At 37.5% G+C, this 16,845-nt stretch overlaps 1 protein-coding gene and 1 long non-coding RNA gene across 7 annotated transcripts in view; one reads left to right on the plus strand and one right to left on the minus strand.

Moving 5' to 3' along the window:
• The window catches only part of BCL11A (BCL11 transcription factor A), a 103,812-nt gene extending 88,951 nt beyond the window's left edge, over positions 1–14,861 (minus strand). For 3 of the 6 annotated variants that reach the window (XM_072409517.1, XM_072409513.1, XM_072409512.1), the window contains exon 1: positions 4,607–4,815. In XM_072409517.1, the coding sequence (XP_072265618.1) occupies positions 4,607–4,661 (55 nt within the window). In that variant the 5' untranslated portion in view covers positions 4,662–4,815. Of the gene's footprint in view, positions 1–90; positions 2,343–3,634; positions 3,773–4,606; positions 4,816–8,496; positions 8,612–13,593 lie in introns of those variants that run through there. The other 3 variants (XM_072409515.1, XM_072409516.1, XM_072409514.1) reach the window with 3 other exon arrangements.
• On the plus strand, positions 4,432–9,901 carry LOC140329316 (uncharacterized). Its single transcript, XR_011920469.1, has 2 exons — positions 4,432–4,606; positions 9,507–9,901. It is a non-coding gene; the product is annotated as an uncharacterized lncRNA (long non-coding RNA).
• Positions 14,862–16,845: the final 1,984 nt, after the last annotated feature.

Raw genomic sequence — 16,845 nt, forward strand, 5'->3', positions numbered from 1 at the left:
CAGCTTACTTGAGAAGGAAAAAAAAAAATGGAAAAAATAGAATATAACCAAAGCTACATATTACACACTCTACAGATATTGATGTCTTACATATTGGGGGACCCAACATAACCTGAAAAATGTTCACCAGAACTTGCTCCCATTGTTGATAAGATGATGATATTGTTACAGCTTACAAATGTATGTTGAAAAATGTAAATGATGTCTGAAAAATTTAACCCTTGGTGTTTACACTGCCCATAGACAAACACTATTTGCAGCTGTCATCAGAATGTGGGGGAAAAAGGCTGACATGTTTTCTTTATGAATCACAATAAAGCGATGGGTAAAATACTGGCTTCAGCAAAAATCAGCTGAAGGTGCATCCTCCGAATACTTCTGAGGGATCGATACAAGTGCAGCAGTTATCAATTTATTTTCAACATGGTCAGAGAAGCTCCTAAAATATATTCCGAACGTGTTTACACTCATGTTTCACCATCATGTAGAAGTCAGTGTGGTCAAGTGAATGCCACATTTCATAACAGCTGATAGGACTCTATTCCTTAAACTTGAAATACCTATTCTAGTGCTGTCAAACTTGACAGATTGTCTGCACGGACTTCCAAGTCGTTTTATAAGAAGGCTAAAATAATGCCTCCAAAGAAACCCTATTGACAGTGTCAGAGCCCTGTTGTTCTTAGAAAGCATCTTGGTGACAATATTTCCCTTTGCAGATAAATGAAAATCCTAACAAGCTAAAAAAAAAAATTGAACGAAATAAAAAGTCCTGCAATTTGTCACATGAAGACAATGGTGACACCACAATGTCAATTAGAGCACAAAGAAAACCCATTTTGAAAATATCAGGGTGCCCAACATAACTATCAAACAGTTAATCACTATGACCTTCTTAAGAAGACTGCCAATTTCACATTTTAATGAACTTAAAGCCACAGAGAATCAAAAAATAGATTTTAATTTGGTGGCGGACTATTGGAATAGATCTCAGTAAAGTGCAAAAATCTACTGAACTCAGGTTAAATTTATTTCAGCCCCACGCAGCGTGAATATTAAAGGGGGAGATCTGGAGTAGCTCCCAGTTGAGCAACATGAAAGACGTAAGAGTGATACCTTGCTAGACCTGAGCCTCAACTAGGACAAAGTCTGCCATCCCAGAAGTCTTTAGGACTGCAGACCTTTACATCACCCCTAGCATTATAGGGGTTCCATTTGACAGTCATGCATTTCCTTTTCTTTTTTAAAGTAGAATCACCTAATTCCATGCCTTAATAAATAGATAAGTAACAGCAATAACGGTGAATTTTACTGACAAGCAGAAATGAATTAATTTCACAATTGGGTAGACTATAGAGTTAAGTTAATGAATGACTCACATGTCAGCTGAAAACACTGAAACTGTGAAGTCTTGTAATGGATTAAAATGAAATCAATAAAAAGGCATAAAAATAAAACTGAAATTCAGCGCCATTCCCAACTGTCAAATCATCGAAGATGTAGGTATGTTAATGAGGATTAGGAATAGTTAAATAGACAGGGGCATAAAATAGGCAAAAGTCTACGGAGTGCTGTCACCAGCTTGATTTACAATCAAAACCAGGAAATGAAGTGGTTATTCAGAGGTAGCTGATTACTCCTCCACATTTCACCTAATTAATTTTATAGGAGGCAAAGTTCTTGAAAATAACAAGATGATCAGATGTACAGATATAAAATCCATAACCTTAACATTGCCTGCGCACTCAACGTAAATTATATCTAATTAGCCGGGAATACTTCCTGATAAATAAGTACAATCAACATGGCGTTCAGCACATATATTTGGCAACTGATGTATAGAAAGAACGCAGGAAAACGATTTCATTATGGAGTGTTGTTATTATTAATAAAATGAGATTCAGTGTGGTCTATTGGTGACAGCTCAAGCACCCTACACACGTGTAGTAAAGGTGTATGATAATGGATCTCGTGTTGGGGGTTCATGGGGACGTTGGTGGTACAACGCAAACCTGGTGCGGAAGAGATTCCGAACTTTTGTCATTAATACTATTCCCAAGATCGTTTCTATTCCCCCTGGAAGAAAATACTTGCACTTTCTTATTGATTGTTGGAAGTGCAAAGCAGGGAACAGCTTAACACAATAATAATGTTATCCTGCGCCCGGACTAGTCTGGGATTTGCTAAAAATAATAAAGATCTCGGGCTGGACAGCCATCGTTTTTGATGTGAACTTTGCAAATAATAATGGCACAATGGGAGCTTGAACAGAGGGCTCTATCCCTCCCTCTTCCTCTCTCTGTCCAAACACGTGGATGAAAGGCAAACATGTCAGACAGTCAACAAGGAACCTCTCTGTTTTAGGAAAAACCTGTTTCCCTCCCCTCCCCCCTCTTACACAAGACTTCTTGCTTCCCTTCATCGGAGTTAATAGAGAACAGAACAATGTAAACTCAAAGAAAAAACAAATGTCTAGAATTCGGAATGTCAAAACTCAACTTGGAAAATAAACAATATCTTTCGTATTAAAACAGGATATGAAATGTTAACTTCAGCATTGATGGATAGGAATGGTTACCTTGAGAACATTTTTTTGTAAAAACTAGAATGCAAAATTAATTTCAAAATGTGATGTATGGCTAAAATATGTTGTCTGATGTCCAGAAGACAAACATTTGCTCTGTCTGCAATTTAATTTTTATTAAATGTCAAAGATTCTCATTTAAAGGATGGAGGGCGAGTATGCTACGTTAACATATGTATATATGGATGAAAAGCACGACCGGCAGTCAGAATGTGAAGGAGCAACGGGCTCAATTTTTTTGGTAGGTAGTTTAATTCATGGTCCGTATTGCCGCATTTACATAAAGCAACATAAATTGTGGATATGGACAAAGAAATGAGAAGGAGGAAAAATGTGCTTCCCATTCCCCCCCCCCACCATGAAGAAAAACAAATTATGAAAATGTAGGAATATGTGTTGAACTGGTCAGGTTCAAGTTTGTACATGTTTCCTGATCTCTCTCTGCTCCCTAGCGGTCAGGTCTGGTATCACAAAGCGAGTCTTAAGCGAAACCTCATGTTGTCGATCAAGTCCCCTGGAGCTCCCTTGGCAATGGGAATGGAGGAGGGGGTAGTGAGCAATACCAGAAATAAACATTAAATCAGACAACAAAATAACAGACAATGGAGAAATTATAACCCAACATTTGGTATCCAAAGCGAATGAATCGAGAACGAATCGTTAGATGTACCTCTTCGAAAGTCCCATAGGTAAAATATTACCATAGGGTCATTTGTGGTTATTTGTTACATTGTAACTTTACTGCTCCTTGCCACATTCTGATGGTACCATAGAAGGTCATCAACCCAAGGTAGACCCACCAAGCAACTGCGAAACCACTAATCTATGATAAAAAAAATACATATTCCTACCCTACTGATCAATATCTGGAAATTAGAAGGGACTCCTTGAGCTAATGGGGGGGAAAGGTGAGACATGTCAATTAGACAAAACCAAAAACAGCCAGAGGAAGACAAAAAATATCCAAAAATATTCCAAAAACATCCCCGGTGCTCCCCCCTGGACATTCCAGGGTCATTTAGAAAAATGTGGACGCCATTAGGAATAACATACATGTCGACGGTTTAAGCAAAGCTGACGGAGATCACACGCATGGTAATTTCACGACGCAAGTTTACAAGCTTGCTGACAATTTGTTCATTGTTTCAGAGACGAGCGAAAAACTACACGGGCTCCTTTTACAAAAATATTCTCATGCAGAATACTCTCCATGCATTTTTTTTTCTTTAGATTATTCGACAAGTCAATTCTATTCCTTGGACAGAAGATCTGCCTCTTCGGATGATTTTATTCCCCCTCTCTGACTTTTTTTTTTTTCTGGAGATTATTTTGCTTTTCCTGTCTCAGTTGTTGGCAAGAAGCTCTGCACACGCGGTGCTTGTAAACATTCAGACACGAGGATTTTTTCCCAATCAAAATCCGCTTCCACTTTTTTTTTTTTGAAAATCTTCCAAAAAATAGTAAAAGAGAGAGAGAGCTAGAGAGGGAGCGAGCGAGAGAGCGGAAGGGATTTCCTCTGCCAGCTGCAAAAGCAGGAGAAGTTTTGAAAGAAGAGTTTTGGTGGAAGAGAGGAGAGATTTCTTTGAAAGGCTTGCTTGCTTGGAATGATCAGCTTAGCTATCCCTGTGTGCTGTGTGTGTGCCTGCTCTCATAGGGGCTCCATGGTGCAGCAAGACACAAGCAGTCCAGGGATCAAGCAGCACAGACCCTTCAAGCCAAAGCTGATCCCCTTCTTTCTTTTCTACCTACACCTTGCACCTTTTTTAAACTCCACTGACTTGCTTATTTAAAGGGACAACCCTGAGCTTGCTTGACACTTGCATGGTCACTGTCAAATGTCCAGTGTGGAGCCATCAGAGGCATTTTATTCCACCGATCTCTTTTGCTACAGAGGGGGGAAAAAAGTGTGATTTCTGCAAACTAGAAGAAAGTGAGATGTATGCAGAGAAGAAGCAATGACTTTTTGTGGGATCGGTGAAGCTACATCTGCCTGCAGGTAAAGCATGGAGGAAGCCAGGTACTTACGTGAGTATTCCCGTTTGCTTAAGTGCTGGGGCTTGCCTTGCTTGCGGCGAGACATGATGGTCGGTGGGTGGCTTGTGTGAGCTCGGATCACATCGGGAGAGCAGGGTTAGAGAGAAGGAGACTCCAGAGAAAATAGCTTCATCAAATGCCTTTGACATCCAAAATAAATTAGAAATAATACAAAGATGGTGCAGGGAAGATGAATTGTGGGACAGTAATACAAAGATGGTGCAGGGAAGATGAATTGTGGGCCTTCCTTTTTTTTTTTTTTTTTTTTTTTTTTTTTTTTTTTTTTTGGAGGGGGGTGAAAAAAAAAAAAGAAGAGAGAGATAGAGAAGGAGAGAAATGAAAAAAATGGCAAAAGCCCCCCTGAGCTGCAAGTTCAAGTGCGGACGTGACGTCCCTGCAAACTTGAACGTCAGGAGCTGGATGGACAGAGACATACAAAACATGGGCAGGGCCAGGGGGAGAGGAGGGGGAGGGGCCACAACGCCAATGGACACTCATAAGGGGGCTGGACAGGAAAACCAGACCCGGGCAAGCCAATGGCCAGTGATCGGAAGGAGAGGGGGGTGGGGATGAGGGCACTGGCAGTACAAGGGGGAGGAGGGGGGCACAGGGAGATGGGGCTAGACACAAGCTGCTGCTTATTGAAAAAAAAAAAAATAAAGGAGCACAATGTTAGGCTGGAATCTGATCCTGCTGTGGAGATAGCACACAGGAAAGAGATCACAGCCGAGATCATATAAACACTCCATGGGAGAAGGGACACACCAGGGATCTGCAGCCAGGAGAAGGTGACAACCAGGATGTGCCAGAGGAGGGGGGGGGCACCACTAGGAGCTACCTACAGCACACAACAACAACAACAAAAAGTTTTCCAGATGGCAAAATGACAGATAAATAGAAGTTAAACAAGAGGGAGGGGTTAGAAAGTTGAATTAAAAAAAAAAAACTTACTCTGGGAAGGAGGGGTGAGAACACTTTATGTGTGATTATCTATCACAGTCATTTCTTGTGTGCTGCATGTTACCTGTGCTGCAAGATCACATCAGCAATTCTAGATTACTATCGTAGCATGTGAGGTTTAACAAATACTAGATTAGATTCATAAACGTGAGAAGATATATAATAATATAAATAAATATAGATATATAACTTTTATATCTAATATATAGCTGAATAAGATACATATACATTATAGGAAAATATATAGACATAGAAGATATATTTATATTATTTACACAAAAATGCATATACTTTATAGCTAGATAGGTATAGAAGATATAGGACTATGGACTTTGTAAAGCGCTGTGTAATATGTCAGTGCTACATAAATATAAAATAATAAATATATAGATATAGAAGACATGACTATGGACATTGTAAAGCACTGTGTAATATGTCAGTGCTAAATAAATACAAGATAATAATAATATATATTTATGCGCACACTATTATGTACTCTGTGTACTGGACAGATATATCTTTATACAGATGGATTGATGAGATGGTTGCATGCCATTAGATACATTTTTTGTTACAACTGTTTGTTCCTGCAGACCACAAGGAGTTAAGTATGAGGAGGAGGAGGGGGGGTTGTTGAGGAAGGAGAGATAGGTATGTGCAGACAATGAAGCAGGGAGGACATAGGATTCTATAGCTGGAAGGCCACAAGAAACCAGGGCATAGTTCAACTGGTTTAAGGTGACTGGTAACGCCAGCCAATGGTCAGACAAACACAAGTACTCAAAAGGAATCAGCACAAGTCCAAACACTTGCCTTGACCTAGTGCAATAAAAAAATCTAGAAACAGAACAAGCCAATCATTTTAAATATTATTTCTGCTTTTGGAACCCCCTAACATTATATAGAATGCATAAGCTGTCTGGTTTCTGCATGCCTTAACATTACATACATTGTAACAAAGTATTATTCCATAGTGGGATGAACTTCTAAAACTGTCCCTGGTGATAACCTTAAAAAAAGAAAAAGTTGCATGCGAAGCTGCCACGCCAAAACCTTGCTCATATTAATTAAATGCTAATTTTTATTAGAATCTGGTATATGACATCCCAGCAGGATAATAAAAACCTAAATGGCCCCTTTAAGAAAAGAAATGAAAAGACAAGCAAATTAGCTCAGCTCTACTTTGTAACAGTCACTAATAAAGAGGATATGGGTGATGGAAAGGAAAGTCTTGGTTCCATATCAGAGCCATGGCATGTTTGTGAATTGTAGGGGTACTCGAAGATAAAGAAAATAATGTAAAGTAAACTGGAGCTGTGTTTCTGCTGACAGGACTTTGTCTTGGGGGCACAGACGGCTTTGAAGAAGCTTATTAAGGAATGTGCAGAAAAGCTGTTGGAAATAAGACACTGCCTGAATCCTACACACAAGTTGCTGCTGGCACACAGCCCTGTATATTGGAGGCAATGTCGCTCCAGCAGTAGCACCCCCTAGGATCTAAAGTTTATTCTCGAACAGTGAACGTCCCAGCGCAATCTAAAGAGGGGGGAAAAAATCTCAGGTTAGGAGAATCTTTCCGATCCTATAAAACAAGAGGCATGGTAGCTTTTTGCAAAGTACTTGAGAGGATTTAGCAATGGATCCATGCATGGTGACCAAATTGTCATCTAGAACTTTAGGATTGGCCAAAGTAGATTTTCAGATCCACATCTGCCATTTCTTTTTGTTGGCATACATTTTTAGAAAAGGTGCAGTATGCAATTGAATACAGTTAGTGGGCAACTTCTATAAAATATAAAAAGATCCGCTCAGTGTTGGGTGCGAGAAAACAACCAAGGGGTGTATTTTAAATAAACGTATATGGTGGGAAAAGATTATGCATTGTTTTTTTTAGGATCTACATAATGCTTATGCATCATTTCTGCCTCTGTATTATTTATTGTCATTTGCATTAGTACTAATGGGGGGGGGGGGGGGGGTTAAATTCACAGATTGGGAGGAGTTGAGAGGTATGGCTTCATATCATATATTGATATCATACTTAGCTTACCTCTGTATATTAACATTGTTTTTTATAGAAATCCTATTGAAAGCAGCAACCAAGGACATTCAGTGGGCTTTCAGGGCTGGAAATATTTGCCCGTGTAGTGATGGAATTTTTTTTAGAGGATGTGATTAGAACTCATTCATAGATTTTACAACTATTCTTATACAGCAAGTAGCCGCATAATATATTCTGCTATAAATCTCTGAAGTCCTGCACAGGTACTGTGAAGGACTGAATGATTCAAAGCAAAGTAAACAATGATCAGGAGCTTATATCTATAGATCTGAACATTTTCCAATTTTTCCCAATAAAAGTAATTATACCAGTTTATCACTAATATTTCCTACCTTTCTGACTCTTCTCTAAACTTGTTTGCAGATTGTATAATATAATCAAAAAACAGATTTGCTGCAAAAAATTACAGTCTAGGTCTACCAATAAATGACCAATGAAAAGGCCTTTGGGAATGTGCAGCACGCCATACCTATACCTATCTAACACACAAAAAAAAAAACAAATCTGTTTCCACTGCATATAATTGACATAAAAATAATCTAAAATCATATTTGTAGAAATGTCTATTTTAGATCAGTAATGTTTCAGAGATGTCAGGCTTAACCCCTCATTTATATACATAGTATGCATTTTATTTGCCACATTTACATTTCAATTTTTTTTACTTTGTATTAGCCACACTGCAAACATCAGCAGAATATCACAAAAAATTTGCAATGTTCAGAAAAAGGAAATCCATTTAGGGTTATTTAAATTGCTATTTCCTTTAGAGAATTGTGGAATGGTTAGCCGTCTAGATTGCCCAGAACAACTGTAGAAAATACAGTGTTAAAAAAAGAAAAAAATAAGAATCACTTACCGAAGTAATATATGCATTCTGGGGCTAATATTGCTCCGCACACAGGTATATTGATAGATGACACAGAGAGGAAATGTATGCATTGTTCTAATGCTCAGACCACACAGACCAGCTTCTGTAATGAAAAACAATTAATTATATAAGTTTAAAAATGCGAGGGGAGGTTATGGAAAAAAATCCTTCAGTGGTTATATTCAATCAATAAATTGCATTGTTATATTGATTTTCTTAAACAAAATTCACAATAAATTCAAGAGCACTTAGTTACAGTGGATTTATTTATTATTATGCAGCCGTTTGACCGAAGAGGTGACTTCCCAACCACAGTTTTGCACACACAGAAATCAGCTGTTCATACACTAACCTCTATGAGCCTAGAGCTTTTTGTCTTTTTTCTACTTCTACACCTATACTTAATGTCGTTAACACACAACAAGGACATCTCTAGTTTCTAATACATGAAAATGTATCTCATTTTCATCAGGATTTTCTAGAATTCAAAGGACCACCAAGCCTCAGGCTGGACACCACTGGCAATTTTTGTTTGTGCTATGAAAACATCCCAGAACTTTTTGCTAGTGATCACTACACATATGATGCTGGAGCGACTGATTGCACAAATTTAGAGCATTGTGCGATCATTAGTGATTAATTCCTCCTACATGCTACGCTACATTGTTCCTTATGCATAGCCAACAATCGCTAATCGCTGGTGATTAATTGTGGCCAATTCCGGTAGCCCGATTACACAAACAGAAATCGCCCATGTGCATCCAGCCTAAAATCCAAGCACGTAAAAAATAATTTACACATTTGTATATAAAAAGACCTAAAGTTTTAATCAGTAGGCGGCAATAGGATAAACTCAATCAACCAATAAGAAAATGTATTTCAACCTTTTTACCTAAAGTGAAATCCGATTGGTTATGATAAGGTGCCACACTTTGCATGCCATCATTGCTATTGACATTACCTTAGATAATACTCATTTTTTTTTTACTTTTTTATAGCTGAGTGAAATCCATTTTCAGACAATATCAGCCATCTAAGGCTAAGAAAAGGCTGTCTGCTATATCTTTCCATGGGATTACTGGACAGGAAGTCAGCTGTGCACAGTCTAATATCTCTCCCCACAATCACCCAATTTATCTCCCATATCTTCTTTTCAGATAAGCTCGCAAAACTTTTTCAGAAAGATCTTTAAATGTCATTCATAACTCTTTTGTATAAATCATCATGCTTTTCCTGTAATTGTGATATGCACAGAGTGGCACATTTGGTGGGATCTCTAGTATTTTAGATGCTGTTTTCTCCAGAAATCTCTATAAATCACAGTCGTTATACTATGCACCATTTTTTCTCTCTCTTTTTCAGGCTGCAGTAAATAAAGAGAATGTTAAAATAATTTCTTGGGAGTCAGTTTTATTGTGTTTTGCAGTGGGATGCCTGCAGGGATTTTATATCTGTCTCATAATTACGGACGGTGGGGCTTTATTCAATGGTCCTGGGGTGGCGTGTTCGCAATTGCTGTCTGAAACCCCATGCTCATGTTGTTGCTTATTATATCCTTTATAAGTTACTTTGGCTTTATGATAATTCTTAAAGGAGCATTACTATTAGGATTAGGAACAATGATAAACTTTCCAAAATTTATAGCCGCATCATACAATATTTTTGATGATCCTGATTTGGAAATGTACACCATAAGAATTAACTCCTCCAGGTAGGATTGGAACATATTGGCATATATTATTAGGGAAGGAAAAACTTTGCTAATGTTGTTATTTAATAGGTACAAATAGAACTACCCATGGTATTTTCAAAGAAATCATATAGTGGGATATATATAAAAATATAATTATAAACATATGAATGTTAAATGGTTAAAGATTACAATTATTTTTTACATATGTGGGTGGAGGAGATCGCAAATTACTTCAAACTACATTGTGGGTAAATGCAAACCGATATCTGGAATGCAAAATCCTACTAAACTGGGTTTTGCCATCAGCAGATAGCATATCTTGCTACAGGCCCAAAATAATATTGCTCACACAAAATGGAGATGTATATTTACAGATTTCTACTTTATATTAGCCTAATTTTGTGATACATCCAGTGTTCTCCTTAAAGAGATGTTGCCCAGCTGTATAACATAGCTCCGAGTATCCCGGGCACAATGTTCTACTAGAAGACATAGATACTCGTACAGTTGGGAACTCTCTTGTATGAAGTCTACTAGATCTATATCCTAATGTGTTGCAAGAGTGTAAATCATAGAGGATTTCATAGCTCTTTCAGTAGTTTTCTGTATGAAGTATGAGCAGTGTGGCCTCCAGACGTAACCTTTTAGAAAAAAAAGACAGTGCTTTTATTTTATGGTGTAAAGTGCTTTTAGCTCCAGGGCTCAGGACGTGAACGTGGTCAGCAAATAGCTCCTCAATCTGAGCTTGTAGTTGCATCATGTTCTCCAGAGCAGCTTCTTGGAATCAGGAGGCAAAGGGGTTAATGGTTTATCTGAATGGAAAATGGCAAGATCACAACAAAAATCTCCTCACATGACTTTCAAGGCTGACACCTTCTATTTTTTACTTAAGAATCAATCTATCTTTAGGGGACAAGTCATAATAAATAATACTTTCTGGAGAAAAATAGTAATTGCATACATTACATGAGGTTGTTTTAAAAATAGTTCTATTCACAGGACAATACACATTTTTTATATCTGTCATTTAAATTGTAAAAAAAAAATGGATGTGGACAACTATAAAATCTTGTGAGACATTACCTTTTAAACTATGGGCATTAAAGAGGACCTGAAATTTGGAAGCTGTGCCTACATAAAGGCAAGAAGAAAACAAATGATTAATCATTGGTTTTGCTTGTAGGCTTTCTATAGCTCATCTTTCCCCCCATTTTTGATTAACCATGCAGCTTTATGTATTGTGCCCTTGATGGCTCATCTTGGTAGGAGACCATCAAAGCTCCTACCAAGAGGAGGAGCAGGGCTTTGTTTTTTCATGTCTGAGTTGACCCTGATGACTGGTGGAGTAACAATGAAACATCAGCAGGAAGGGTTCCAAAAGCATGGATCCACAGAATGAATAAAGCAAAAACAGGGAGATGTTTGCAGGTCCTCAGGTACAGATTTCTCTCCAACAAAACAAACAGTCAGGCAGACATGTCCTAGATGATCTTATAATGCAGATGTACATCTGTAAAGCTCAAGGAATGCCTAGACATAGAGAATGCACTGCTATTTTTCTGAAATAATTTCCGGCAAAGGGAAACATTTTAAAGGTATTGTTCAAACACAGTTTAAATTTCAAGATGCTCCCTACAACACTCAGGTTTTTATTGTTTCCTGTTAAACTCCTCTTTAACAGCCTCAACCCTTCTAGGAGTGCTTTACACAAGATTTTGGAGCTTATCTGTTTCAATATGTGTGTGTTTATTCATATCATATTTCTGAAATTATAATTTAAGCATAAAGAACTTTTTGAGAAGTAAGGTACTGGTGGTGGCAATCCGTACTCCCAATTCATCTGAAATGTCTTCAGTAGGGACCTTGCTTTGTTTACAAAGCCACATTCATGCAGTTACAGGAAGTGGCGTTTTATAACAGTGCCAGGTGTAAAGTCACTGAGCTCAGTAGAGTCACTTCCACAGCCAAGGTTTATCGAAGATTACATTGCTTTGTATTTGATATTTTGCATCTGTCCACAGTGGGTGGTGCTGAACCATCTAGTTTAAAGGTGTGCCCATATAGTTTTTACCATATCATATTAAACTGATAGGCTATGTGTTTAGGTATAGTGGTCTATGTGTCTGCTGTAAAGCCCGGAACCACAGGAAAAAACAGTATAGAAAAGAGCATTCCATACATGCCATGGTTAATTTCCTGTACCACCTAAAGCAGCTCTTTCTTAGCCAATGTGCACTAAAAATGCTGTGAATTTGAACAATTCAGCCTATAACCGGTATACAATCAATAAACAAAACTTTGTTTCTGTCCTCCAAGATTTTTCCCCCATTATTGGCCCCAATCTTGCCTCTCATACAGAACCGAGAAAGTAAATCCAGGCTCTCAAACACAGTGTGCTTGTCAAGGACACCTTTGCCAATCTTGTGTCAGTCATGTGTCGCGGACCTCTGCATATACATCAGCAGCCAAGGGGAGAGGTTAGGGAAGAAGATAGGTGCTTGGCAATTGACTTTTGACATAGTCCACATTTGCATATTAACAGGTGTGTTTTGTACAATTAAACTGCGCACCAGATAGCTGATGGAACAGATTATGAAGGTATCAGTATGTTACATGCCTGGGTAATGATTTTTCTAGGTAGCAGTATAACTTATATACAGGATAAGCAGGGCTGTATTCAAACATAATGCTACCTTCTGTTCACTTACATAAATTATTCTTCTTATACAAGCTTCACTTTTGTATCTTTGAAGCAACTGATGCTAGAATGTGCCGTTGGAGGACTGGTTTATATATATTCATGCAGTTTTTTACTGTACAGATTAATAATCAAGAGAAAGATAAGATGGTTTCATTTCACTCTAGCAAATCTTTTGACTCATCTTATTATCATTTGCACCTCATTATGTCTAGAATGATTTTGTTCAATATAAACACAACTGTCCAGTGGGTGGGTAACAATAAAAACATCACAGTTTGTAAATTTTATGGCTTAGCGCTGCCCCTTTAATCTGCTGCCCTAGGCACTGGCCCAGGACATCTATTAGAGTAAAAAGAACTAAAAGAATACAATGTACATACATAATAATACCAGGTATTTTTATGTACATGTACTGTGAACTAATTTATGTTAAACTACTTTGAAAGCAATTAGCATACATTAGTGGTAAAATAAAATTTTGAACATCTGAATCTACACTGCTGAATTGATATTACAGAGAAGCTTTACCTCTAAGAGACTAGTTTATATTCTAATACTTACTTGTAATCTCTCTGTCAGGGAAGACAAGTCAAATTGCCAATGGTATCAAACACTTAAAAACTGCCACATAATAAAGGTTTTGTAAGGACTACATGAAAGTAAATAAAAGTGTTGCAAACAGAATATTTACCCTTCTCCAGCAGCCTGAACACAGTCATTTATTGGCTTGGGCTCAGGTTGGACACAGGTCAGCTTCTTATGGGGGTCCTGCAGCCTGAAACTGAACTGACATTTCTGTTCTGACAAGGAAAGAATACAAGTAAATATAAGCACATGCACCTAGGCTTGCAGGAAAATGCTAACAGTTTAGATAGGGTTCCCATATACTTTAAACAATACTTCCACTTAATATTATACACATAGTACAGAGTAAAAGCACAGTTATTTTAGAAAAATGCAAAGAGTGATGCATAGCTCAAAACATCAAATATCCACACACTAAAGCTTTGGTTTACATTCTCTCCTTAAGCCAATTACCTGTGCAGTTCTTTAAAGGAACCAGAAAACCTAAAAGCCCTGACACACAGTTATAAAATTGATAGATTTTATCTGCTCCTCCACTGATGTGTTTATGTAAACAAATATTTAAATCAGAGTTCATCTTTAGTTAGCGTTTTGGAATTGTGCAGCATTTAGGATTAAAGCTATATGCGTTTGGGAGACGTATATTGATTTTGTACTAGATTTTGAACGTTTATTTCTGAAAGTTGTTGTCCCAGTTTATAGTCAATAGGAATGTTTTGCTACATTATAGGCAGGAGTTCTCAGACCACCAAAATACCAGCTAAGGAGAGTATGATGGAATGGGGTGAATTGTGTCATTTAAATACCTCAATACTAATATTAATAAAAACCTTAACCAAACTGGCATCTTTCTCTGGGGTATACACACAAGGACTAAGGATTCTAAACATCCAAAAGATTGTTTAAGAATTTAGAAGATGTAACATTTCATTGATAAGTTTGTGGTATAGATGAACTATGTATAGAAGCTCTATGTTTTATTACATTTTATTAACAAATTGTACAAGAATAAATTATGTGATTTTATAAAGATATACAAGTTTCATGTATAGTACCTAGAAAATCCAAAAATTGAAAGTTATATCTTAAATAAATTTATTGTTAACATTTCAATTTCAGAAATGTCAAATTTTAGAGAACTGTTTATAGGGTAAAAATAAAGATGTACACACATTATACTGTAGTAAAATCTTGGTGCATCCTAATTGTTTGAAGAGCTTGGCTAAAACAAGGGGACATACAAATGCAAACAAATTAGGAGTTACTGAACTTATATTACAAATTGTGCAGCGCTTTTTAAGAAGCATATGAAATGTAATGCAAATAATGATTTTGTAGTTTGCAATTGGTAATGTACATTGGTTGTGTAAAATATCAAATACTAGAATTATATCCAGTAAACAGGACAGGAAAAGTGGTACACTGCAGTACTCATACACACAGCATAGGAATAGAAACTGAAAATTTGTCCCAGCATGCAGAAAAAGTGCTACAATGTAATTTCAAAGGTATGTAATTACAGAAAAAGTGCTATAATGTATTTTCAAAGGTCTGTCAGTGCATATTGATTAATTTACTTATATCCCTCCAGTGCCTTTGCACCACTGGGCACCACAACAAACACTGCACAAAGTGGTATGCATTAACATGTGCTGCAGAAATCTATGGTAAAAAAAAAAACATTATGCCACACATTACCTTATTGCAAAGGTGAAAGGCCAGACTGAAATCTTGTTGCAATTTATATTCCAGATCATTTAGCATGCTCAATTACTTGAAAAATAAATTGAAGGCAATGAATGAATGCCAGATATGGGTTGTATTCCTCTTGCTTAGTCTATAAAATCTTAGGGATCAGACGATCAAAGTGTAATGTAGCAAGGTGCCTTACCTGTACAAGTACAAAACACAATGACCGGGTCACAGAGTTCAGTTGCTCACAGCTAAAATCAGATTTGAGTCTAAAGCAGTTAAATGAAAAACTGATCAGTTTCTATGTACAACCACACCCTGGAGATTCAGAGGATCTGGTTTACTAAATAACATTCACATTTTGAGATTGTGTCAATGGGCCTGATTTATTAAAGCTCTGCAAAGCTGGAGAGGATACACTTTCATCAGTAAAATTGGGTGATCCAGCAAATCTGAAATGGATCTGGTCCAGGGTTCAAAATTATTGCTAGCAAATGACTTTGAAGAAATCCGTTCCAGGTTTGCTGGATCACCAAGCTTTACTGATGAAAGTGTATCCTTTCCAACCTTGGAGATCTTTAATAAATCAGGCCCAATATGTAACACAAACCAGGCAGCACAACTGTATTTATGAAATACTTTGTGGGGATGTACACAATGGAATAACTATGACACTTCACTAACAAATGTGCATTGCTAAGCAGCACACACTGCAGTATCAGAACATACACCAGTTAAGTGTATAGAATCGGAATCAGAATCAGATTTTCAAATACTTTTGGAGCAATTTGACATCTGTTCGTTATTTTGCATTTGCTTTTCATGAATGAACAATACATCAAAGTGTGCACTGATATCCCTAAAGATACCTATAAAACATATGAAAAGTAAAGAAGATAATTTTGAGGGGTATCAAGTGTGTGCAGACATACATATGCTTTAGCAACAAGTGGACATATACAGTTGTATACCCTGTTTCATTTGAATACATTTTGTACAGATTTTTACCTGTACTTGCACTGTCCTATTTGCACTGATAGGACCGTGTACAGGATTTTGAAGCTGTAATTTTGTGTGGTGCAAATCATGCCTTACTGAGCAACTGTGGAGCTTGTTATGTTATAGTTTATTTTTTTACATTGCAGTACAGTACAAGGTCCGAGTGCCCTCAAACTGTAAAAATAACTTCTTTATAGAACTGAAAAAATGTACTTGTAAGGAAAAAAAGTCAGGTTATGCTTACCTAACCCTTGCTCGGTGTCATGCCACTGTCCTTACAGGGAATTTCTCTGGGAAAGGTGAGTACACCAGTTTGCCCAACAAGACAGTTTTATCCAGTTCAAAAGCATATTTTAATGGGATTTGCTCTGCTCCATGGATATGGTAGGAAAGTTAAGTTTTAAGTGCGAAGTCCACTTAAATTTCAACCAGAGCCCTATTCAGGAATGGAGCCTGACTGGCCAGGAAAGAGAAGTAACTTTGCACCCTCCCCCATTTCTGTACCCTACCAGGCCCCATACTTGATAGATTCTCATCTCTGGTCCTCCAAAAAGCACGTAGTGTGGTTGGAGGGCTTATGGTACAATCTGAAAGCCTCATTTCAGGGACAACCAGGTATCCACTCCTTCCCAGGGGAATGGGGAACTGAAAAACAACACATGCAGAA

Source organism: Pyxicephalus adspersus, chromosome 4 (assembly GCF_032062135.1).
Source record: "Pyxicephalus adspersus chromosome 4, UCB_Pads_2.0, whole genome shotgun sequence".
NCBI lineage: Eukaryota > Metazoa > Chordata > Amphibia > Anura > Pyxicephalidae > Pyxicephalus > Pyxicephalus adspersus.